This window comes from Biomphalaria glabrata, chromosome 4 (genome assembly GCF_947242115.1).
Source record: "Biomphalaria glabrata chromosome 4, xgBioGlab47.1, whole genome shotgun sequence".
Classification (NCBI taxonomy): Eukaryota; Metazoa; Mollusca; class Gastropoda; family Planorbidae; genus Biomphalaria; species Biomphalaria glabrata.
This window is the reverse complement of record NC_074714.1, coordinates 14,278,481-14,305,799: the sequence shown is the minus strand read 5'-3', so window position 1 is coordinate 14,305,799 and position 27,319 is coordinate 14,278,481. Positions and strand designations below refer to the sequence as shown.

General features: G+C 36.7%; 1 protein-coding gene across 3 annotated transcripts in view; it reads left to right on the top strand.

The window, feature by feature from the left end:
• Positions 1-27,319, top strand: part of LOC106053183 (FYVE, RhoGEF and PH domain-containing protein 4-like) — a 117,362-nt gene that overhangs the window by 36,364 nt on the left and 53,679 nt on the right. For 2 of the 3 annotated variants that reach the window (XM_056027658.1, XM_056027659.1), the window contains exon 4: positions 16,865-17,017. In XM_056027658.1, coding sequence (XP_055883633.1) covers positions 16,865-17,017 — 153 coding nt within the window. Of the gene's footprint in view, positions 1-8,299; positions 8,665-16,864; positions 17,018-27,319 lie in introns of those variants that run through there. The other variant, XM_013208678.2, reaches the window with a different exon arrangement.

Sequence of the window (27,319 nt, the reverse complement as noted above, 5' to 3'; positions counted from 1 at the left end):
TGTTCTTGCCTTTCTTCACATTTCTTGCAGTGATCTGTTCACTGGTCATGTTTTTCTATATTATCTCATTCTTCTGAAATCTTCTGTCTGTGGTAATGCATCATTCAATATTTTTGTGTGAATGTTCATGCTATTGTTGTGATATGATTGCTCTACTCGAGTTTTACTTTTTTAACAATAATGACAATGTTAGGGATCCAATTGATATTTTTATCCTTAAGTGTAGTTTATATAATGATCTGTATTTTTAACAGTGAACTTATGTGATTTGTTTCCCTTTGAGCTAGATTTACAATAGATGTAATCAAATACAGAATAATAATTGTCTTATCTGCCATGTCGAGTTTCGAAAATTGTTTAGCACTTTGTCATAATTGTACGGAAGCATTTCAAAACTGAACGGTACAGAACAGCTGTAAGGTCGAACGTGTTATCAAACCAGACAAATCTGAACTATACACCTGGTCTGTAACTCAGGTTAGGAGTTTGAATTGAATTGCATGGCATCAAAAGAATTTTAATTACCACTTATACAAAACACTAAATAACAGAAAGAGATGTCATTCTGTTGTTGCTCTTTCTCAAATAAGCCAGAGGCGTGGCTAGGGTGGGTGAGGGAGGTGGAGAATTAAGAAAATTCCCCGGGCCCAAACTTGGGGGGGGGGGGGGCTAAATGATTTTTTTTCATTAAATATTAAATATTACACAAAAGCCCCCAAAGAGCTCAACACCCCCCGTTCCCCAAATGAAGACCAATTCCTAGCTACGTCACTGAAATAAGCTCTTAGTGGAATATTTGAATCATTTTAACCCGGGAATTAAAAAAAGCAGGTGTTTTAAATGATGTCTGTAATGAATTTTTCTATCAGAGCCGGCCTTAGATAATTGGAGTCCTTATGCAAAGTGTATTTGGTGGCCTCAAATGAAATAGCAAAATAAAAATAAGCATTTAAAAAATAAAATTACGTCATTCATAAAAAAAACACATCAAGGGTCTTCTAACATAAGTAGTCTAACTAGTAGATGTCAACAATTTGTCAATAAATCTCATAGTACAGACTTAGCGCTAGACTACTAGACGTAGAGACGTATAGTGCTCTGCTTATATTTGAGATTTGATGTTTTTAGTCTTCTGCGATGCCCGCACCAGGCGTTGGCCCTGGGCGGCTGCCTAGTTTGCCTATGCCTAAGGCATAGGCCTGTATCTATAATACTTTTATAATAGAGGGACTGCTTATAGTTCGACTGCTACGTAGGACGATTGTATGACAAAGGCAATCTTTTTTGGGTCAGATCACAGAGGTGCCCCCAGGGAAACGCTTCAAAGACCGGCTTAGGCGCCTACTTGCTTTAACTGACATTGAAGAGAAGACAAGGCTGCAGGTGGCTGTCAAACCAGACAGCTGGAGATCACAGGCCTCGGGATTCGCATTTGAGACCAAAAGAAAATCCACTGCCAGTGGCAGACGGAGACGACGAAAAGAGAATCTAAATCGACCAGTGATACAGGTAATCGAGAATAAGTGATACAGATAATCAAATTCCTGTTGATGGCTGGCATCTATGGATCCGCGTGTGAGTGGGTGGCAGCAGCTGAATTGTTCCGACGCCAATTTCAAGTATTTTGTAGTTGACAACTATTGAATGCTTTCAGGGAAGAAGGAATGTTTAAACCATAAACATAATACGTTTAAAAAAAAAGGCAGTGACAAAAAAAAACAAACTATGAGATTTCATTATGTCTTAAATGGATGAATAAATATTTCACTTGCCAACGTCACAATAGCACTCTTTCCGAGATATAAGTATTCATAAATGCAAGGTATCCGTGGGCCGGTTTCTAAACTATGAGGGTTAGCTCAATTCCCCCGCCCTTCAAGAAACAGAAAGGTTGAGAGCATTAGAGCTGGGTTGATTCAGAGGCGCCCTAAAGATCCCGATATTAAAAATCACTGAGCCTCCTTTTAGGTTCTGTACATATATTCAACTGTACTAATACACACATAATGACTAGATTTACTCTCTGTTACTCTCAACCTTTCTGTTTCTCTAAGGGCGGGGGGAATAGGGCTAACCCTCATAATCTTCCAACCGGCCCACGGATACCCTGCTACGCCATTGAGTTGTAATGCTGACTATGCTAATGGAGATGTTCGATAATTAACAGGCATAAAACTACATATTAGCACGTCATGAAAATTGTGCTCGCTATAAAATTATGTTTTGTGGCCAAATAAGAGGAAGGCAACAAGTTAACCAACCCACCCCCACGGCCAGCTATTCATCTGGTGAGGTATACGCCTAATACATACTATAAGAGCTTAATATCCACATGTTATTTGTAAAGCATATGACTCAAGTAATGTGCCATAATTTATATTGTGTTCATCAAGTGATATGTTTAGAGACAATGAAGAGGGGGAAGACTCTTTGGTGACAGCTAAATATTTAACTGTAGCTAAGTGCAGAATAACTTTTGGTCGTTGATATAACTATTTATTAAGAATAAACATGTGAGATCTCGTATGTTCAAATATTGTCAAGTTGACCAGCTCATTGAGCCAATTGTTAACTAGGGATTCGTGTAGCCTGGCCAACGACTTACAGCTTTTACTTCAGCCTACAAATGCAAAAACATCGGTTACGGAAGTCGACTATTAGATTCTTGGTCTTTACATTCAAATGTTGTAAGCTGTTGTGGTAACCCTAACAATAACTTTTTAATGTCGGATCTGTTTCTACATATCTTTGGCTTAGCTAATATTTCTTTTTTTTCTATAAGTCGTGAATTTTTGAGTTTTTTTTTTTTTTTGTTGCTTTATTTGATTTGTTACAAACCAACAAGAGTCTTGTGTAAACAAAAACCATTAAGCAACAACTTTTAGTACACCAAGGAACATGTTTTTAAAAGACCAGCACCTAAACGATTTCAATAGAAAATCGATGGCGCAGCCTGAACATCAATAATAGAGTTATCGTTACTCAGGAAATTCCCCTCTCAAACAAACACACACACACACTCACACACACACATACATAAAGAGCAGAGATGTCCCCAGAAGTGATCAGTGCTCCCGGCTAGACAGTAAGTGGGTCAAGAATCCACTTTCTCTCTGGGGGTATATCTTCGTATCACAAGTAGAACCCATGTTCCCCTGACTTCGAAATAGACCTCTGGGCCATGAAGCTGAGCGGAAGCTGTTCACCGCAATGCTCCAAGACCTCTAGGGGTCAATGTTGTTGGTCCGTGCTTGTGCTTTATTGGCAAGTATTGCATTATTGATTTTCTGGTCAACGTTTATCGGCATAGTATCTAAATGACGTTTTCAATTGGTTTATGTCAAAGTTCAAGAGTTATTAAAAGGAGATGAAGTAGAAAATGCTATGATTTCTAGAGGTATAGTTGAATTTACAGATCTGTTGACTATATACACTTATTTTTTATGTTTTAGTTTTGGTGTACGAAAGTACTGTGTGAAAAGAAAAAAGAACAAACGCCTTAATTGTTCTTAGTAGATTCTACATACTCAATAGAACTGTGCTGATTACTGGCATCCCTGAAAACTTGATTGAGTACTACGGTCTTCAACAAAACTTTTGTAAAAATAAAAGGCCTTCGTTTCATTGGGTATAAATGTTCTCTTTCTCTGATATTCTTGGTTTGAACAGCTTTTCTGTACACAAAATGTGAGACGATAAAAAAAGACATTTATATATACCTAGGCACTGGACTTATATGCAGCAACATCGCAATGTGTCTATATATATTTTCTTAGAGAAACGTTAGACTCGAGAATAAATGTTTGACCTAGAGATGTCATCGTATGTTTGTTAATGACATAAGGTCTCAACAATAACACGTTAACTTTAGGTTCTATAGGCCAAGGCAGGGGCGTAACTAGGGATTTGGGGGCCCGGGGGGATTGACCTATTTGGGGGCCCTTTGCATTTTGACATTCGACATATGACATGGGATAATGTACGCAAAAATATATAAGCCCCAAATCAAATTGGTTCAGTATATCAGTAAACTGAACAAAAAGTAATCAAGATTCTTTTAATGAATAATACCTTTGTTTATTAGTTAAATAATGCACAAGTGACAAATCTCAATTGATATCGCTTCACGTCGTGCATTCTGTGCAGCAAAGACATCTATAACATCAACTACATCGATACTTTCTAGTATTTGTGACTTCACTGACATTAAAGCCATGATAAGCCTTTCTTGTGTCATTGTGATAGCTTCTGATGAACTTGAGCTTTGAGAATGATCTCTCACATGACGTAATGGAAGTGGCCTGAATTAGCAGTATTCGGAAGAGGTTGCAAAGTTTGAGCACACGTAATTACCATATGAAGCCTTTTTACCTAAATATATCTATTGGTGATTGTATTACTGGTTTGTTGATGACAAGTGCTCGTGCATCAATGACATATTTGAAAAAGCGATTTGCCATTTATTTCATCATACAAACAGGAAAAGTAGCACAGTTTGTCATAAGCGGGTCTTCATCTAACAGGTGTCTTGGTTCAAGAAGAAACCCAAAGGTATCCATTTTCTTTCCAGCCTTTGAAATCTGCCCTTCATCTCCATATGAAATCTGTCCAGCACTTCTGTCGCAACACGTTTGAATTGCAGTTCTACTGACAGTCCTACTTTAGAACTCAACTTCCCATCAAGTCTTTTCTTTCTTCTGGTTGTTTTGATTACAGGGAATCAATAGTATTCACTACCTTCTTTTGCTTTTTCGATGGATTGGGTTTTTGTCAGTTTCTCATCATTTTGCAGAAAGCATGGAAGGGTACTAATTTCTTTAGCAGCTTCCCGTATATGCAGTCCAGACTTTTGTAGTTTTTTCTGAACTATAGTAATTGGGCACAGGAGCTTTGATTTGAATTCAAAATAGTCAAAAAATTCTTAATTTTCCACTGCATGAAGAAGATTCTGTGCTAATATTATATGGTATTATGTTATTGTTGGTTGTTTATGTTTTCTGCGCAAGCAAAAGGATTCAGAGCATACAAAAGTGGGAAAAATCCATATCTCGTTATGCTCGAGTATACAAATACTCCGATAAGCGGACTGCCGTATTCACCATCACAACTGCTGAAGAGTAGAAGACTCGGGGAATTATTCCAACTGATTCCAAACTATTGAAACCATCGGTAGCTGAAAATGCAGAGACATTACTCAACGAACGACAGATGAAAAGCAAAGTGAAATACAATGCAAAAGCAAGACTACCTAAAGATTATTCTGCCGGAGAGTTCGTCTAGGTCAAACATGGCAGAAAGTAGTTGTCATAAAAAAACATTCAGCACCCAGATCTTACATCATAAAGACAAACGGAAAAACATACAGAAGAAATCAACGCTTTTTGAATAAGAGTTTTGATGAAGATATCTCTGGGTATTATGATACCGATGGAGACAATGAACTGCAAACTGTTGGAACAAACGAAACAGACAGTTATAGACCAACGTCTAGAGAACTTGTTGTGCCAGTCAAGACAACCAGAAGTGGACGAATTGTTAAAGTTCCTAGTAGACAGGGCCGGCCTTAGGCCACTGCAGCCTATGCGGTCACAGTGGGCCCCGCGCTTTCATAGGACCCGCGCTAATTCAAAGTGTACATTATTAAATTAAACCATTATAACGTATATAAAATAACAGGGTTTTCGCGACCTCCTCATTTTTCAGGGCTTCCAAGAAATCTCATGAAAAGGCAGAATATACAATAAAGTCCTGAACTTTTTTTGAATTTATTCAAATCTCCTGAAGAATAGACGAAATTGACATTTTAGGGTGCCTATAAATAGAAAGTGGCATTGCGAGCATTCATTTGATAAAAATTTATTGCAAAGACGAAAGTAGGCCTATTTTCTAATTAAAAAAAAAAATAATATTGACAATCTGCTCATCCCTACCCAGATTAGGCCCCGCGCGATCCGTTTCGCATAGGGCCCCGCAAATGCTAGGACTGGCCTTGCTAGTAGATATCAGTCTTAAGAACTTTAAAAGGAAGGGTGTGATAATAACTTCAAAAGGAAGGATGTGCTAATATTATATTATTGTTTGTTGTTTATGTTTTGTGTGAAAGCAAAAGGATTAGATGGAAATAAAAATAGAGTTTCCATTAGATTGAGGAAAGACGAATTGAGGGGTAATAACTCGCGTGTGAAGTTTAATTCTGAAATTATAGACGCCAAACCCGAATATTGGACTATTCTAGCATTATTAAGAATAACTTTTGGATCTGTTATACTCGATTCTGTAAATTTTGCTTCAAGGTTAATTAGTGTAGCCATAAAATACTCGCCATTTAGATCTATTATTAGTAAAGGTAACAAGATACCTGAAATTCGTTGTATATCATGCAATTTTATTCGTGGCAACATAGTTTAAAATGTAAGACTAACTTTAAAAAAAACTTTGATCTCTGTGGGAAAAAAATATTTTTAAAACAAAGTCAACGTACTGATAGTCTTTGTGATAAATTTAATCCATAAATGTTGAAAAAAAAAGACACCCGTTGACACTATTTGTCAATATTTGAAATAGATCCTCGGAAGACATCGGGCTTTTTCCTTGCACTGAATGGTGATCACAAGAGACTTGAAATAGATCCTCGGAAGACATCGGGCTTTTTCCTTGCACTGAATGGTGATCACAGATGGATCTTTACAACAACGTGATATACTGTTTGTTAGCATTAAATGTTGACCACAGATGGATCTTTATAGGCACTTGATATACTGTTTATTTGCATTGAATGTTGATCACAGATGGATCTTTATAACCACATGATATAATGTTTGTTAAAGTTGAACTTTGATAACAGATGGATCTTTATAACCATGTGATATAATGTTTGTTTGAATTGAATGTTGATCACAGATGGATCTTTATACTGCACTATTCTTTAGGAATTATTATTATAAACCGAACGGGAATATTCGAAACTTTGTTTCCTAAGGGCAAATAACCCATGCTGATCGCCTACCTGTTTACATACCCAAGTGGTAAACAAAAAAGACAAAATGTTTATCACCTGCTGGCTCTCTCCGTGCCCTAAATAACCCTAACAATGATTACCAAGTAAAAACTAAGCTCACATCTGTCGTCACCTGTCCAGACCTTCCCTCCCATGGTCACCTCCTCTCGCCCACCTCTTCAATGGGCGCCCAGAATAAAGTGAAACTCGACGTCATCCGTAGCGTCTGCTTACATAACCTTGCCATCTACCCTCATCTACAAGTCTTAAGTCCCCGCCTTGCATCGACACCTACCTCATTTGCAATGTAGATCTATCTAGAAACTTCCTTGAAAAAGATAGGCCTAAGTCGCTCTCCAAAACGGGCCGACGTTGTTTTTTTTTTTTCGAAGGACTAGATTTAGCATAGACCTATAATTACAGCCTTGAGGAATTCCAACAAATGTCTATTCGTTTAGGAATCAATCGCGTCTGGTTCTGACTGTTAACATATATTATAAGCAACTGTGATAGGACTTATTTTTCTAAACGATTCTCAGCGCTTTCTTAAGAGAATGTCAGGTCGTACAAATATGTATGACTTAATGAGGTTAAGTCTGAGAGACAATTCGTGCACAGAATCCAATTAGATCTAGATATTTGTTGGGTTAAGGAGCTTATAAATGTAGCAGAGGTATGCTATCGTCGGAGTATTGGCTAGGTTATTTTAAACTAGAATCTAGCAACTAAAAACTTCGTCATTTGTTTATATTAGTGCGCTAATGAAAACAAATCTATTTTATTTAATATATATAGGACAAAACGCGCTTTATATTTCGTGGGATATGATGTAGCGTTATTTTAAACTTTTTTTTACTGATTATTATTTGCTAAAATCTGTGATTCTTTGTTGACTTTTGTTTATTTACATATTAAGTTCAATAAGATTCATTTTTTGTAACTCAAATAAATACTATTAAAATTAAGTAAGAAAGTTAGTAAATTAGAATATAATAATTTGCAAGATAATTAAAATGATAACATAGTGCTGGAGTTTTAATCTCCTAGTGGCTGTAGGAAGTGAAACGTGTGGCTTATATTGTCACAATTTATAGTTTACAATTCACTGTTTATAGTTCAGTTGGACGTAGAGGTTACTATACAAAAAAAAAAGAAACATTTAAAGCGACAGTTTCGTGACATCAGCATGTCACATTGATTACCACTGTTTGGTTTTCTTCGTGCAAATCGTATTAAGGTCAAAGTTCAAATAACTAATAGCGAGCAGATACTTAGTATGTCAATACCTGCCGTGTCTACAACTAGAATACACTTATAAGAGTCTCTAGGACTATATGTGTCATTTAGATGTGCTTTATGTTTCTATACTATGGCACAACATTTGGATTATGTTTATTTCTTAAATAGAACATACATTTTGTTTCGAGTCAATTTGCTTTTACTCTGCATAACTTGCATAAAAAAAAAACATTTCTTCTTTGGAGAATTTCCGTTACTAGCCAATGTTTGTGTTAAAATGAGTGCTGTTACGAGATTCTTGGACATTGTGTTATTGAGTTGGAAACTTTAGTTATATTAGTAATGGTCTGATTTCGTGGATACATCTTGACTAGTGACTCCAACGATGTATAAAAGAAACACTTTCCTATTTCCACCAATTCCCGAAGGTTTGTCACTTTTACTCGCACTTAATGTTTACACTCTTATAGTCACTTGTGCAAATAGATCTAGATCTGTGTATCTCTTCTTTTATATTTAATTATGGCGTGGAATACTATGGACAAAAGCTATGAGATTTACTTGTTATTTTGGTGTTTGCATGAGATTTATACAGTTTTTATTGTATTTCCGTTAATTTGTCGTCTTTTCAAAGTGCAGGCAAAATTACTCACTGTCCCATGTTTTGCATTACTCTATATTAAGTTGTTTATATTGTTGTATTCACATTTTACTGTGTGTCGTTCATATTATTATTATGAGCTAGAACAGTGGTTCTCAAACTTTTCCCTCAACGGAACACTTTGCACATTCTGAGTACTTAGCGGAACGCTTCGCACATTTTGAATATTTAGCGGAACACTTTGCTTATTTTTTTATAGAGATTAATTCACGTAGTGGGCTATTAGTTAATTATTCCATTAGTTCGTGGAACACCTATTCAGACCTCGAGGAACACAAGGGTTCCGTGGAACACAGTTTGGGAAACACTGAGGACACACACAAATAAAAAAAAAAGAAAACATCAGAAATCAGACATTATCGATTATTCTAGGCTTGTCAAATATTTGTATATCCTGGGGGATCGTAAATCATAAATCACATTAGCATTTTTTTTACATAAATTTCAGTTTCAACTTTATGATCAGTTAACCTTTGACATAGGTCTGGCGTGAGGAGTGAGCGCAAACTAAGGTTCTCCCGATCAGACGCCAAGGTCTGTCAGTATTTGTGTCTGCGTTTTTCTTCTACGCACCACCTGACTTACAACAATGCAAGACTGTGCGGCTGTCCAGGGCTTTGGCCTTAAATGGGGCTTACATATCTCAAAATTTCTTTTTGAGGTTTAAATATGTATATACATAGAAGGAAATAAGGGAAACGAAGTTAAAGTACTCTCTTTCTTCACAAATATGACATGCTTTTAGATTTATTGATATTACTGCTTTCATTTACATTGACGCTTGAGAGGATACGAACCTACACACACACAAAATACCTGCACATGGTCTTCACTTACTTAACTCCGGCACTGTTTCCACCTAACCAAAATAGAATAATCTATGTTGATGAATAAAAGTGTGTCCCAACTTTCCCTGTCAACATTGAAACGTAAAGCATGACAAACACAATGTTCTTTCTTCCCTGTTATCTTGTGCTAAATTCATTCTTCTACAGTATTTCTCTTTAAGGGCATTCATTCTTCTTTCATTCTTAGAGTTGAGTTTGCAATCATATAATAGGAGTAGTAAAAAATTTGACAAAATTCTTCAAATCTATTCATGATGAAAGGAGCTTTAATGAAACTACTTTCAATCTTTCATATTGTCCTCAAACTCATCTCTGTATCTTTGAATGAGCCGACCATCTCCGGCTTATAACTGTCAAGCTTTATGCATCATCTTGTCTTCACCATATATGATTGTTTCTCTCTCTCTCTCTCTGCACTGATAATCAAGCGATGTAGTATAGAAGTAAGGTCTTCTGTGCAACTTTTATTCGATAAGGACTATACCATAATACAAAAGAACCCAAAGTGTATGTGTAAACATGGACAGACAAATAAACAGACATAACGACCTAATCAAATTGACGACATTGCTACATGTTATACTTATAGAATGATGATTCACGAAATATATTCCCAGTATACATAGAAGTCATCACTTGGCCATTCTAAGACTGAGCTATTGTTGGTCTTTGTATATAGCTTATTTGAAGAAAAAAAATATTTGCCTTCCTGATCTAGTTTAGTTGTATCAACCAGAACTGAAGTGTTTAACTCCAAGTCAGAAGTGTAGGGATAAAAAAACGAGTTTTCTTGATAAATATTTTATGTAGTACGTTTTACAGACTTAACCAGGAAAACAATTTGTGTTTGTTTTACAGAGTTTCCTTCAGAATTGAAGATAATACATCCTAGCCCAAACCTCCCACAAGAGGGATGGTGGTCGAACTCTGGACCTCTGAGATAACATTCCAGAGGGCATACCACACGACCAAGCAGCCAGCCATGCATTAAGCAGAAAAAAACTTTGACTTATTTCCTTTCCGAAATTCATAAAAAGAAATGTTTAAAGAATCTTTCTTTTATTGGACAAATCAGTTACTGTCATGATCTATTTCTGAGAATTGAAATGAATTTTTTTCCTTGAAATGTTGCCACTCCATAGTCCATACATACCCCACAGTTGTTGTTGCTAAAAATAATGTACATATTGTTACAAATGAACAGTGATAGGTAGAGGTCAACGTATGACCCCGGCGAGATGACACAGCAGCGAGTGTCCTCTGGAATCTACATGTACAAACAAAGACAGGATGTGACGTGCCCTCACGTGTTGTTCCAGGGGACGAACTGATCTAAGTAGGGGGACAGTTACTAATGAACAGTGACAGATAGAGGTCACTACGTGTGACCCCAACTTGATGACACTGCAGCCGATGTTTTCTGGAATCTACATGTATAAACAAAGACAGGATGTGACGTTTCCTCACGTGTTATTTCAGAGGATACTAGCCGTGTTTGTGCAACTTTGGACAAGCGATTAGGGACTCTATATAAGCCAGAGAGTTAATGTTAAAGTCAGTCGTATGGAGTCGTGAGTTAGCCGTTACAGTCGATACAGACGATGTAAGACGTGTGCGGCTCTAGTGGAAGAGAAATGTGTACGACTCGATGCAAGTTAACTAGGGTAGAGTTAACTGGAGTGGACTACTGTCGTTAAAGTCTATACAGCGAACTACAGTGGACTTGAGCCGTTACAGTCGATACAGTCGATGTAAGACGTGTGCGGCTCTGATGTGGTAGACTGGAATACGACTTGGTTCAGCTTTGGGAGACCTGGAGCGACACTGGGAAGTGTGTCGTTGGTCTGTTACGACTTGGTTCAGTTTTGGAGACCTGGAGCGACACTGGGAAGTGTGTCGTTGGTCTGTTCTGTGGAATACGGCTCGGTGAAAGTTGAGAAGAGATGAATTGCAACGAAGTGAAGAGATGTATTGCAACGAAGTATAGCTAACTGTAAACTGACAGATATTGTACAGTCTTCTACGCTACATGTTCAAGTAACGAATTGTTAGAGTTAATAGTCATTAAAGTTATATGAAACTGAAAGTTTAGTCGTCAAGTTCTTTGCTGTGTTTTTATTTATGTGCCAACTAATACATCTAGCCAGAAGATTCAGAAATACGTAACAATATTCTCTGCAAGGAAAGCCTACCGTTATAGTCATATATACACTTATGCCTGTAAAGTCTGCGCTAAGTGTTGTAGGTCTATGTAGTAGAATATGTCACCTGAAGCGATGTGTTGGTGTTTACTTAGTGGTGGTACTGAATGAGTCTTGTTGATAACAAGTGTCATGATGGTAACCTACATCGCCTATTATATGGACAATGGACGATGTACAAGATAATGTAAGTGGACATTGATAACCAAGCAGTGTCTTGTATATTAAACAAATAAAAAATGGCATTTTCTTTATTTTAATGTTTGATTCTTTGAAATGAATGAAAGACAACGCTACGACTGGACATCTACAAAGTATTTAAATGGGAACAAGAGAAAAACGTGATCTTTTAGTGGCTGTAGTGAAACTCAACAGAAGCAAGTAAGTCATGCTTGTCTTAGCGACATAACCGATTGTCTACCAGACATAACTGATTGTCTACCAGACATAACTGATTGTCTACCAGACATAACCGATTGTCTACCAGACATAACCGATTGTCTACCAGACATAACTGATTGTCTACCAGACATAACTGATTGTCTACCAGACGTAACCGATTGTCTACCAGACATAACTGATTGTCTACCAGACATAACTGATTGTCTACCAGACATAACCGATTGTCCACCAGACATAACTGATTGTCTACCAGACATAACAGATTGTCTACCAGACATAACTGATTGTCTACCAGACATAACTGATTGTCTACCAGACATAACCGATTGTCCACCAGACATAACTGATTGTCTACCAGACATAACAGATTGTCTACCAGACATAACTGATTGTCTACCAGACGTAACCGATTGTCTACCAGACATAACTGATTGTCTACCAGACATAACTGATTGTCTACCAGACGTAACCGATTGTCTACCAGACGTAACCGATTGTCCACCAGACGTAACCGATTGTCCACCAGACGTAACCGATTGTCCACCAGACGTAACCGATTGTCCACCAGACGTAACCGATTGTCCACCAGACGTAACCGATTGTCCACCAGACGTAACCGATTGACTACCAGACATAACCGATTGTCTACCGGACATAACCGATTGTCTACCAGACATAGCCGATTGTCCACCAGACATAACCGATTGTCCACCAGACATAACCGATTGTCCACAGACATAACCGATTGTCCACCAGACATAACCGATTGTCCACCAGACATAACCGATTGTCCACCAGACATAACCGATTGTCCACCAGACATAACCGATTGTCCACCAGACATAACTGATTGTCCACCAGACATAACTGATTGTCTACCAGACATAACCGATTGTCCACCAGACATAACTGATTGTCCACCAGACATAACTGATTGTCCACCAGACATAACTGATTGTCTACCAGACATAACCGATTGTCCACCAGACATAACCGATTGTCCACCAGACATAACTGATTGTCTACCAGACATAACCGATTGTCCACCAGACATAACCGATTGTCCACCAGACATAACCGATTGTCCACCAGACATAACCGATTGTCCACCAGACATAACCGATTGGACTCGAGGTAGTTGTTTTGTGCTGAAGATAACGCTTCGGATTCTCGACAAAAAGTTTGTGATTTAGACTTGAATGTTAACAACTTTTACTAAAATAGTGTGGGGGAGGGGTTAGGAAATATGGATACGCAGACTAGTGAAATTATTAGTTAATGTTAGTAGGCGATGTAAACATTTAGAATACGTGTTTTTTTAAATGGTTATTGCATATATACCATCTTCAACTTCATTGATTCCTTAGTAACTTGGCCTAACGATGGCTGCCTGGTCGTGTGGTTTGCACACTGGACTGTCATTCAGATTTATCAATGGTTCCTGGTTCAAACCCTGCCCGCTCCCATCCCCCGTCGTCCTGCGGGAGGTTTAGACTAGGAAGTAATTATCTTCAACTCTGAAGGAACATCCGAAACATGTAAAAACATTTTTACAAACATTTTACAACGAACCTTTGGTGCTTCACACACGATCTGTCAAACATCATTCTCCATTTCTCTTTGTCTTCTGCCTTGGATAGAATCTCTTTCAATGACTTTTTATTATTTTACGTTGTCTTCCCATCGCTTTCTCTGTCTCCCTCTTCTTTTTTTCCCGGTACTGTTCCCCGTAGGAAGCTCTTTGCAAGCTCTAAGGACATTGTTATCTTTTGCATTTTTGTGACAGAAGTTAGCAGGTCATCGTGGTGCCCGATTGCCTTTGTTATGCAGTTTCTAGTGATGAGGTCTTTAGAGGATTACCTAATGTCCTTCTATAGCATCTCAATTCCATCGCTGGGATCCTCTTCTCTGGTTTTGCAGTTAGCATTCAGGATTCACAAGCATCCACGATGTGATCATCGCTATGGTTTTATAGTTTAGGGCTTATGCAAGATTTCTAATGTAATAATGTCTTTCAATGGAAACCTTTTTTTTTCACTTAGCAGACTTAGAATTTGAGTTGTGAATCTATAAGTCTACCTTCCTAATGCCTCGATTCCTCCTAGTGATAATGACCTCCCCTTTTATGATATAAATGTAGGTACGTAATCCTTTAAACGTTTGAGTTATGTTCATATATGAATGTAACGAAAGTGACTTCCCGATCTTGATGGTGAAATATATTGGCTGACATATTTCAGGTGCTAATGTTTGAAAATACAATATCAGGACTCTAGGATTTACAAAATGGTTTCAGTGAAAATGAAATTGTGTGTTTCGATGAAGGCAAAACGGCGTTGGCATTCTTTAGAACTCGCTTCTTATCTCATGCAATAGAGTTTTTGCGGCTCCACTTTTAGTTGTGTTTGATCTGTCTGTCCGCCAGTCCGTCTATCTCGTTTTGATTTAAAAACTAAAAAAAAAACGAATTAAAAATCTGATTACTTGATATTTTAGAAGCTTGAGAAATTGAGCATTCAGGAGCCCTCTTACCCGTAGTCTCAATCACACCGAAACCAATTGTTACAGATGTCCTGAACACTGACCTTCTTTGTCACAACCTGTGGGCAAATAAGACCAATAGTTCGTTGCCACGTCGTACAGACCTATGACGTGGCAACGAGCTGTTGGTTTAAGCTGCCCACATGTTGTGACGTTGCAGATCTGTGTTCCGGCCTTTCATAACGATTGGTCCCGTTAGGCTATGCTCACACTGAATATATCCCCATAACGATTGGTCCCGTTAGGCTATGCTCACACTGAATATATCCCCATAACGATAGGTCCCGTTAGGCTATGCTCACACTGAATATATCCCCATAACGATTGGTCCCGTTAGGCTATGCTCACACTGAATATATCCCCATAACGATAGGTCCCGTTAGGCTATGCTCACACTGAATATATCCCCATAACGATTGGTCCCGTTAGGCTATGCTCACACTGAATATATCCCCATAACGATAGGTCCCGTTAGGCTATGCTCACACTGAATATATCCCCATAACGATTGGTCCCGTTAAGCTATGCTCACACTGAATATATCCCCATAACGATAGGTCCCGTTAGGCTATGCTCACACTGAATATATCCCCATAACGATTGGTCCCGTTAGGCTATGCTCACACTATAACGACCAATGCATCGAAAACTTGTGAATAGTAACAATTTAATGCTAATACCAAAGTCAGCACCCTAAACAATACAAATATATCGAGAACACTTTTACCCGCGATCGTATGTTTACTAATGGGTGTAGGGCCGCATCACAAACAAACTCTATGTAATTTCGTTTGTTTTTTTTTCTTTTTCTCTATGACAACGTTAATTTAAATTTCTTTGTTTTTTTCTCGACACATATTTGATAAAACTGGTACAAGTGAATCAATCCATTTAATGAACGTAATCCAAGTATCTTGTAGTTTAACTATTAAAGAAGTAAATATATTCAACATTTTCAGCACAAGCGTAGCTGGCTAATCAGTGGGTCTCTTTGACTAAGCTTATATCAACTCACTCTGTCTGTCTGGTACACATTTTTGAAACACTTCCCATTCTCGGATCAAATTGAAACTTTGCACAATTATCCATTGTTCCCAACAGAACATGAATACTAGATAATTAAATTGTGGTAATCAATACATTTCCTTTGACATCGAAGAAGAGAAATAAATCATAGAGTATTGATATGTATATGATTGTAAATGTGTAGTTCTTTTTTTGTCTAAATCTTTTTTTTTCTATTTTTTTTCGATTTTGTTGTTTTTTTTTATGATCGATGTTTTCGTTTTTAGTACTTAGTACCTAGACTCTAGACTCCAGAAGACGGTGCGGAAAATGTTCCAGAACGTCTATACATTTATTCAACGTTTTAATGAAGAAGTCTACACACGGAAATACCCGAAGACGTAATCTGTTCAGGATAAAAGAGTTTTCTAGTCGTCTTTCCAAATTTAAATATATTTTAAAAATACTTTGAAACTTATAACGGTCAAACTAGAGTTTTCCCAGTGTGGCCAACGTGGTAGTGATTCTTTTCACAAAGATATAATCAGGGGTGGGCAAATTACATGCGTCTCGCCAGAGTCTTTGAAGCGCCCGCGGACACCTTAAGAAATCAGGTGTGTCCACAGGTTATAATTATAAAAATGCAAATATACTGAAAAATAAATAATTCTTAATATATATATACATTTTTAAAAAGTTCTGATTCTTATCACTTACTTCTTATAAAGAACACACATTTTGCCAAACAAAAGAACAAATTCCGTTCCATTACCATCAATAATGTGGATAAATCTTAAAAGAATAATTAATAACAGTGTAAGGATATTTAGATCTCTGTCGCTGATTATGCAGAGTGATAATAATGAAGATTGATCCACATTTACCATAAGCACTCCCACAGGATATTTTAAAAGTGATTAATTCCCCCAAATCACTTCATTTGAACAGATGTAATGTTGTATCTTTGCAGTGGAAAATGATGGGTTCCCCTTTGCAGCAACCGAAGAAGAAATTCGTCAATTCGATAAGGCATTTTTTCATGGGAAACCAGCCAAACCCAAGAAATCATGGGCTAAAAGCTTTTCGGAAGGGACACCACTGGCCTCGCTGCGCCGTCTTCAAGGTAAGGAAATTTATTTTTACAGTTGTTTCCCTTTGCAGTCTCGCTCTCTACGTTCTGGTAACATTTTTTTCCCCCTGCATTACCTGTTTATATTCTCCCAAAAGACCAGTGGCGTAGTTAAGGTGGGGGGGGGGAGAATGAGAAAATTTCTCAGGTTCCCCACTTGAGGGAGGCAAATTAATATTTTTATATTAAATATTATGCAAAATGCAGGGGCCCCCAAAGAGGTCAAGCCTCGGGCCCCCAGATGATGGCAAGGCCCTAGCTACGCCCTTGCGCAAGACATCGCCACGTGATAATTTAAAACTTTCTTTCTTAAGATCCGCATTTAGAAAAATAAGTTACTTTGATTCATCACTGCTGCCTAAAGATAAATGAAAAATTGTATGGTCATTACACCAAGGGGTAAGAAAGGGAGGCAAGCTTCTCAGCAAGTAGTACGACATAGTGACGCACGCTGCATGACATTGAATAACAAGAACAAGAACATGTTTAGAATAGATGCATTAACTCTTTCTCTCCTAATTGACGATACCATTGTTGATTTGAACTCATTCAATTAAATTAATGTTTGATTGTATAAACGTTACTTTGTGTTATGTAAAAAGAGTATGCATTCACCTTTAAATCTATACCGAATAAAAAATTTTCAATTTTTTCTGATAACAAACACAAAAAGTTATTGAAGCTAAATCATAACAGGGGAGTGAAATACTACTGAGCAAAATAAAGAATCCCGTTGAAATTAATGAAGGAGAGAAAGAGTTAATACAGAGACACATACACATACTTAGATCACATACAGACACACACACACACAGACACAGATACTCATAAGGTAAGTGTATACGCCCATCTTTTTCATTTGGCCTGCTCTATAAACCCATAAAAATGACAAAATTAAAAGCTTTGAACTCAATAATTTTTCTATTCAAAGTTAGAAAATACTGTTAGAAAAATAAATCACAGATAGTCAATGTATAAAGTACCAAACTAAATAGTCTGCTTAACAACTATGAGGCCCAACTACTTTACAAAAAATTATTAGCCATATTAAAAAAAAAATTAGCGTAGAGAGCATACGTTTTGAAAAAGGTCAGGTCTTACAAAGCTTAAACGCGCATGTTTTACTAATGACCTTTCATTGCCAGATGTGTGTTCAACGTTTCACTAGATTATATAACTACATATTTAAGGCCAACCATTTGTATTATTACCAAAGCAGGAAGTAAATAAGCAGACGTGTTTAACAGCAACAAGTGACACACGAACTTTTTAAACGAACTGGATAACAAAGATTACATAATGAAGATAGCACAATAACAGTTTGATCTACTCAGTCTTTGAAACGAATTTCAGTTTTTATCGGCGCAGGGGAGTATTTTCAACTTAAGATTAAACATAACATCTGTACGGAAAAGATCATGTACAAAAAAAATTGTATCAAACTCAATAACTGTCGTGCGAAATCTTTTCTATTCAGGTCTCTCAGTGTCCGTCCCATTGGGTTCAGTTACGCCAAAAACAAGTAAATATCACGCAAACTAAACGTGTGATTGAACTCTTTCTCTACGTAATTCCTTCCCATGATCCGACGGAATTGTTCATTTTGTTCATTTGCAGTTCACTTCCGTGTTAGGATTCAACTTCAACGACTTTGTAATTAGAAAATAGTTCGTTTGGTCTAGAATGAAATGGGAACGCGTGCTCCATTTAAATAACACACATTAATGTTTATAAAATCAACAAAAAAAAAAATTAGTTTAATTTGGTCGAATTAACGAGGGAGAGAAACAGTTAAGATTCTCTAGTCTCTATATAATTATATAATTGTTAATGTGACTGTCAATATAAATGTTAATTGGACTGTTAATGCAAGTGTTATAATTGTGCATTAAATTGTAAATAAGGTAGAAAACTGATCGTAAATATAAATGTTAAGATCTAAATAAATGTTCTAGAAATCTGCTGTTGTAAATTGCAAGTTTCTCTAATAATGTAATATTTTTACCTACAATCATACGCTGTCTCTAATAAACTGGAGTGTAAAATTGCGCTTTCTTGTCAATTATGTGTATGATTTTGTATGCCGTGAGAACCTTTGAGACGCACGAATGTGTAGTACTACTTCACTTTATTGATTAGACTCTCTCAGAGCGCTATAGTTGACTCGAAGTCTTTGACCTTTATCTAACTTGAACACTAACATTCTTTTACGAGGTGGGTCAAAGTAACAGTACCAGTGAGTTATTATAGAGAGGTTAAGGCAAGGAAGTCTCTAAACAGAGCCTGGATGTTTACACACTCACAAGGGAAAGGAGAGCAAATGTAAGGGAGGTAATATTGTTCTAGTACTTGTGCAACGCTTTTAGAGATGACCACTTTAAGTCCTATTCCAGCCAGGCTTCGGCTAAGAAATATCTAAAGTTGTAGTCCTTTTACTGCTAATCTGCGGACTTTTGAACCACTGGACTATGTTGTAGTTTGAACGTCAGGTCAGGTCTTATCAAAAATAATTTATCGGGATTTGGGACCTTTTAGTTTCCCATGCTATCAGTTGTATGTTAAGAAAGTAATGGCCTAAGTCACGTGGTGGTAAAGACTATTTTAAAAAAAAAAATAACGAAAGATTTGCTTTTCCTTTACTTTATCGAAACTTTGGTTACCTGATGTTAAAGGTACAAGGAGGACCTTTCCACGAATGATAAACTGATACAAAAGTCGCTTCTTCTAAGAAATTCTATACTCAAAATAAATCTAGTAGTGTTACTGACATTTTTTTTTAAAGTCTAGTCAAATGTAAGTCTAGTTTTTTAAGGTCTAAATGGTAGTTTCTATGTTCTCTTATGTAAACATTTGCCTTCATTCTTTCCTTCGTTGGCCGTGCAGATGCCTGGTTACCCTTTGTTATTACTAAGTCCAACGAAAATGGAAATCGTACATTTTCTTCATACCAACTGAAAAGTTGTAGAATCAATAGAGCTCACTATTGGTTTATACACCTTACACATACAACACTCTTCAAAATTTAAAGTAGATTTCTGTAGAATAGAAATTAGCTTTATCTTATTTTTTTATTTTGGGGGGGGGGGGGGAGAAGATGTGGTAGCAAAGGTCCATTTTGTTTTTTATTGCCTTTTGTTTTATGATATCATTTTTTTTTTTGTTTTCTGTAAAACACTTTTTACATCTCCTATGTTTTTAAAACTGAGTCTTGGTTTGCATCGTCTAACACTGATGACAGATGTCAAACTTTGACCAAGGATCATCGCGTGACCTTTCAGATGTCATTATAATGTAATCAGTCAGAATGGACACTTCTAGTCTTTCAAAAACTCTGGACACTTCTGTCAATCAGTATGGACACTTCTGGTTTGTCAAAGAGATCGCCAAATGATTATTGCGTGCCATTTGTCTCTCAGCAGACGACACCGTTGTGACGTCACTACATTGTCACGTGGTCTGTGTTGGGAATTCACTCTTCAGAAGCAAAAATAAACAAACCTAGAGCTGCTGGATCTAATCTCATAAGAAATGTTTTATTTGTATTTATGTATGTAATCATTGATCTACTTCTTATACGATTTTAAAATGCCTTTCAGAACGGCGACAATATTTCTTGATTCTCAAAATGAATTGAAAATTTGGAACCAGGATATAAGAAAAATTTACAATAAGTAAAAAATATATATCTCATTATCTCCAGATGTTTGATTATTTAAGGAAAAACAAATGAATTTATCTTATTGTATCCCAATGAAATAAAAAAAAAATTAAATAGAACAACTTATTCATGGACTGGTACGTATGATTGTGAGCGTGGTTAAGAAATCACATTTTTATAAGACATTTTGTGTTTCACCTCTATGGGGAAGATTTAAAGAGTGTATCTTCATTGGCTTTTGTGTGTGTGTGCGTGCGTGGGTGCGTGTTTTTCTAATTTGAAAAAATTGACATTAAGATATGACTTCGTCCCATCTAACTGTAGGATCTGTTGTACTCTCCATTGAAATCAATCCCTAGAACTGAGCAGACTTCTATTTAGATTGAGACGTATCATCTTCTCATGGGAGTTAATCCTCGCTTTACAAACATCAACAGATTTTCCCCCCATACATTCATGATTCATGCGTAGCGAGTCCTGAGTTCCTCTAAAGCTAGAAAAGAGAAAAATACTAAAAAGATTTTCTGTTGATTTCGTATAACCTTACTCATGCGTTTCAGTTATAAATTTCAGGGGAAAAATTTTAGCTTCATACATTAAAAATACACACAAAAAAAGACTGACTTATAACAATAATTTTAAAACAAGCAAAATATAAAAATACTTTACAAAAGAAAAAAAAAAGCTTATCTAGAAGTTATTTCTATTTTTCAATATCAAACAAAATAATTAATTACCTATAAGTAATTGACCGATCGGTTAATTTTGAAACTGATTCATTTATTGTTAGGTAAAAGAAATAAATGTTTCTACTTTCAACTCGAGAAAAGGTGTGAGAGAAATAACGTGTTCAATTATCAAAGGGGACAAACCCCCACATATTTAGCCATAATTCTTAATACTGACGGTTTAATTTCCCTTTTTTATTTCAATTGAAATAATTTCTAGTAATTAATTCATTAATTGCCTTTCTTCATTGATTCGTGTGTTGTTGTTTTTTTATGTACAATAAATAATTATGTCAAGTTTAAACTTGATCCGAGAATTGGTGTACAAGAAATAAAGTTCAAAATGCGTACCAGACAGTCAGACAGAGACAGACAGAGTGAACTGATATAAGCTTTGTAATGATAATAAAAACGGCAGTATAGTATATGAAACAGTGTTGTCGTGTGGTACGCTCCCCAGGCTGTCGTCCTTATTACGTTCGAACCTGCACAGTGCTGTGTTCTGTCCCCCTTATGAAGGTCTGGGCTAGGGGCGTGAAATCTTCATCTCTGAAGGGAAGTCAGAAACTTATAAAGAAAGAAAAACTGAAAGTATTGGAAGTACAGAATTGATCTTTTAAAAAAAAACAGTGTGTGTGTGTGTTTATGTGTGTGAGTGTGCGTCTGAGAGGAAGCTATTGATGATATAATCAATTACACAACATTCAGCATAGAACTAAATTGAGTCACTTGTCGCGTACGCGATTTTCCGCTTCATGTAAAGTTAGTCATCTTTTTTTTTTCTGTTTATTTTCTTAGAAAAAAGGAATAGGAAGTAGTCACTGAAATAGTTTCCGTCTGAAATTGTTGTTTTTTTTAAAATACATTTTTACTGAAAAAGGTAACAAAACAAATTAAATCATTTCCTCCTTCATGAAGTTGACGGTAGTCTTTCATTTCTCATCTTATATATCTAGTATATAAAGTAGAATGTGAGGCGTATGCATGTGTGTATGTATGTATGGATGTATGGATGGATGTATGTATGAATGTATGTATGTATGGATAGATGGATAGATGGAGGCTATGGATGGATGGATGGAGACCTGGATGGATGGATGTAGGCTATGGATGTAGGCTATGTATGTCCCGCATAGAAATCAAAACCATTTGACCAATCTGGATAAAATTTGGCACAAATGTTCATTAGATCATGGCAGAGACCGTAGTGTATGTTTAGTGTCCCTCTCCCCTCGACCGAGGAAATATATTTCTACTAAAGAGTGAAACTGTTCAACAAACCGGGTAAGCCCGTTCTCACAGTATGTTATATTTGATCGCAAGAATATGTTGGCTAAACGGTAAACCTAGTTTTATACTCTACTTTTATTTTCGTGGCATAATAAAAATGTGTGGGGAACATTCGCCATATTTGACGTCGGTCTGAAACCAATCCAACTAATACCCCGATTAAGGCCCGCAGACCGCGGGTAATATTTGGCTAGTATCTACTATAAAGTAGAAAGTAAGGCGTATGTATGTATGTATGTATGTATGTCCCGCATAGAAATCAAAACCGTGTGTCTAATCTTGATAAAACTTGGCAGAAATGTTCCTTGTGTACTAACTGGAACCGTGACGTAGGTATGGTGATCTTACATTTTTTTTATGGCTGTGATGTCTTATATATAATGCAATTAGAACAACACAAAAAAAAAATGATTTGAATGCTCGTAGTTGAGAAATGTTAATTCGTGTATGAGGGAAGCATTTCTCTCTTGGCATGCCTCCCACCAGGAGCTCGATAATTCCGCCGCCCCCATTTTCTCTCATCATCCGCTTCCCTATCGAGCAGTTACTCACTGGCACACCCTTACTCTCCCTCCCGTAACGCCCCAACTGCCTCCCTCCAGATCATGTTATCGATCCTGTGGCACGCCTTCAGTGCCAGACACCGACAGGGAAGGTTAACTCCAAGCACTATCACTTAGTCTTCGGAACATGGATTGTCTGCCCTTCTTTCTTTTTTTAAAATGCAATTACAAAAATAGACATTGAATGGAACTCGAGATCTTGTGAAATGACTTCACTGAAAGAGAACTAAATACAGCATTAAATAGGATCAAATTTGAAAAGAAATGAGAAAACAATGGGATATATAGACATATAAAGATCTATTATATTCACAGCAAAAATTATTGGATTATTAATTCAGCTAAGTAGGCTTTTAGGACTAGAGACAAGAGCAAGAGGTGTGCCATTAAATTCATAATCAATCTACAAACTCTTATATATCCTTTTTGATAGATCTTGGAGCCTTGTCATCTGAAGATGAAGATCCTATCAAATCACATTTCTAACTTTTCAATGCCAAGATCTATGGTTCGGGTTCTCGTTGAAGCTTATCTTTATTTCGTCACATTATCTTAACCTTCTTTTCTCAATAACCATCGTACCTTAGTGCTGCTGTTACAGGATATATGTAATATTGGTTCAGCGTTTGTTTCGGAATTAACGCAACACACTAAAAAACAAGATCTAGATTCTATGTATAAAACACAGACCTATATACATTATACCTAGACTGGAAAACGAAAATAAATGCTTAGCTGATCGTTATGTACGTAACTTTTCCTCAAGATGTAAGAGAGGTCGCCTTGCGTCCAGGAAAATTGCTATTTTCTTAAAAAAGTAATGATCTTTAGTTTTCAATGTTTACAAATAATGCAATCCCATTTTGCGGATGTGAAATAGAAGGGTCTATTAATCACAGAACTATATATTTTCGCAAATCTATGATATAAAGTCATTTTCTGTTAGTTTCCATTGAGATAATGTTTCGAAAATCCTAGATCGAAATAATTTAAGTCTGTTGATTTTAATAATCTTATGACTTAAGATTGTACACTTAAATAGACCGATTACCTAGACCCTTCCAGATCTAGATTATGTATCTAAAAATTGCAAAGTACTATGTATAAGACGAGAGTGCTCATGATTTCGATGTTCAATTACTCGGACTAGTAGATCTAGATCTAAATATTAAGGTTAGCGTTGAAAAAAAAAAGTACTTCTTATAACTACTTTACAAAACAACGCCTTGTTTCAGCTCTTTTGATGTTTTTCACGACATTTTTGTGTAGTGTTAAGATATATCCATGTCCAGTCTAGGTATAATATTTAGGTCTGTGATATAAATGTTATGCATCTGAATAAAGAATTTTTTTTTCGGAATAATTTTTTGTTCGAGGGATTGGTTAGGTATTTTTTTTTTGTTTCGAAGATTAATGAGTTCGAATGGAGCAAAGAGTTTGTCAGACAGGTGATGGTTGAAAGTAACTGCAGTTTGAAGGGATGGAAGAAGAAGATGCAGATACGCAGTACTGAGTGCGAGTACTTCGGTTGCACTTAGAGGAACGCGTAACGTGAGTTACCAAGTGGTTTTGAACTCACCTGGATGGGCTTTCGCATCACCGTAAACTTTACCTGTCTTGAAAATGGGGTTTCATGGTCCGGGGAAGTAACTTTACCTATTGTGTAGACTAACAGGTGAGATATGTAGAGAAAATGTTATGAATAGCAGGGTCTCCTTAGCCCACTGATAGAGAAGCAACTGTGCCTTAGAGTCAGCATAGTACGCCTGCAGGGGCATTTCTTGTAGTGCTCTAATTCTGGGATCAAATGAACAACTGGTATTCGACTAGTCTCCAGTGGTGAAGAATTATTGATGTTCAGCTATGATTATTATTATGTTTAAATCAAATCTTATAAGACATAAGGTACAATGAAAAAAGGTAACAATGTAAAACTGTAGACTTCCAAAATATGTTGTACCGTTTTCTTATGTTTCAAATTTTAAAATTAATACGCAAACGTCTAAATACACTTTTAGTCGTGCATGGTATGTGTAAGTATTTCTTTTTTCGGCGCCTGGTGATTACAGAAGCCCAACCTGTGACCGCAGCTGTCTATCAAGGATTGGCCTCTTTAGTCATTGAAGAAGTTGCAAAGGGAAAAGATTGTCTCTCGAGACGTAAACTGCCACAGATTTTCCTTTCTTAAATTTATGGATGAATGAATAAGCAGAACCTTTTTCACCATATTTTAGGCTATTAAAGGGTATTCGATAGTTTGATTTTTTTGGGGAAATTAGCATCGCAAAACCATATATATACCCAAAATCCTTCAAAGGTTACTTTCCCTTTATAGGTCAAGTGCTAAGAGTTACACAACTGAGGCATTAAAAATAAGATCCACTCACAACTGAAATCGTAAACATTACAGTAATAAAATACAAATCTGTAATAAATATATATATTTATAAGTACTTTGCCCGATCTCAACTCAAATTTTAGTAGTCCACCCCACCTCCCGAATAAAGCCCAGTATTTTGCCCCGGATCAAAGCAATCCATATTTTATGGTCAAGAAATAGTAGGAGAAAAATAGATACGATAGATCATACAGCAGGGTGCCTCTGATCAAAGTTTTCTAGTGTCCATTAATGTCACGATCTGTGTAGTCCGGTCCAACTGACCCCCCCCCCCCACAACACACTCTGCTGGTGGAGAAGTGTGGTGAGTTAGCCGCCCCGTCGTTCTTGCCCTCTACTTTCTTCCACCCCTTTCCCTTACCACTCTGCAGCACCCCCCTAAGGCCCCTCCCCCTCATTTTTCTACCCTCTTTTACTGAGCAGTGAGCTGTGTATGTGTTCTTGAGCGTGAGTGAGGATGTCGTCGTCGGCAGCGTTGTGGTAGCAGTCGTGGCGTTGGTAACCACGGCGGAGAAAATGGATGCCGCTGCTGTTGTTGTTAACGATGACGACGCCTCTTCCGCTGCGATGAAGCATGACTCACGGCTGCACGGCTGACGCCGCTGCATGTTTGAACGAACCTTTTTTTCTAATACCGCTAGTGTCATACTAATTGTACACATATACATACCCTGAGCACACATTGCTGGATTCTTAGGATTATAATCAATAACGATCTTTGTGATGCTATGTGCTTCTGGACTAGTGCTGAAAAAATTAATTGGCTTGCAATGTCGGAAGTAATAGAGAATTATTTTCGGAAATGGTAAGTCAGATTTCTTTATTGCATTAATTGCATGATTTCTTTTTGATAATCTTTGTTTTCAGAATTTGGATGGCAATTTGAGATAATTCAAATAGATTTTAAATATGACACCTTTCCGTCCTTTCCACAACCTGCATGGGAATTCTTGCTGTAAGCAATGTTCACCCTTGACTGCACATCCAATAAACTGAAGTGTTGATGAAGGAGTTTCATTTACTGTCAGGGTTTTTAGTAGTTAATAATGCTAAGGTTCTATCGGTCAGTTCATGGTTGAATTGTGTATATGGTGTTAAATACAATTGGACGGTTGGTCATTTTTATGTTCACACACAAACACTTTTCATTCTGTTGTCTACATTAATTTCACTATATTAGTGTTGAAAACAAATTTACTTTAAGTCTAAAAATACATCACAAAACAAAACAAAACATCCACATTTTTTAAAATGCATCTTAATGAGAACATTTGTCCAAGGTGATTGACGAGGTATTTAGCTTTAAATGTATGCTGGGTTTTTTTTTTTTGTCCTTAAAGTTATGCTAGTGTTAAAAGTTAATACAAGATAGTTTTAATGGACAGCTCAGTGACTACGTAGGACTTGTAGGTCATTCGTTAGAATATTTATACCTGGAATTGATTTTTGCTATAAAAAAAAAGTCTTTTTAAATTCAGATTATGAATTTAAGTGTGGTGCCCCTACAACCTCTTCGTTACAATCGTTTTACATAATGTGAATTCACGTGAAACGTTAGACGAAAGATAGGATTACTTTATTCTTGTAATTAAAGAAGCAGCATTATTAGTTAGGTTTGCAGCAAAAGAAAATTAACAAAAAAAAAAAACAAAAAAAAAC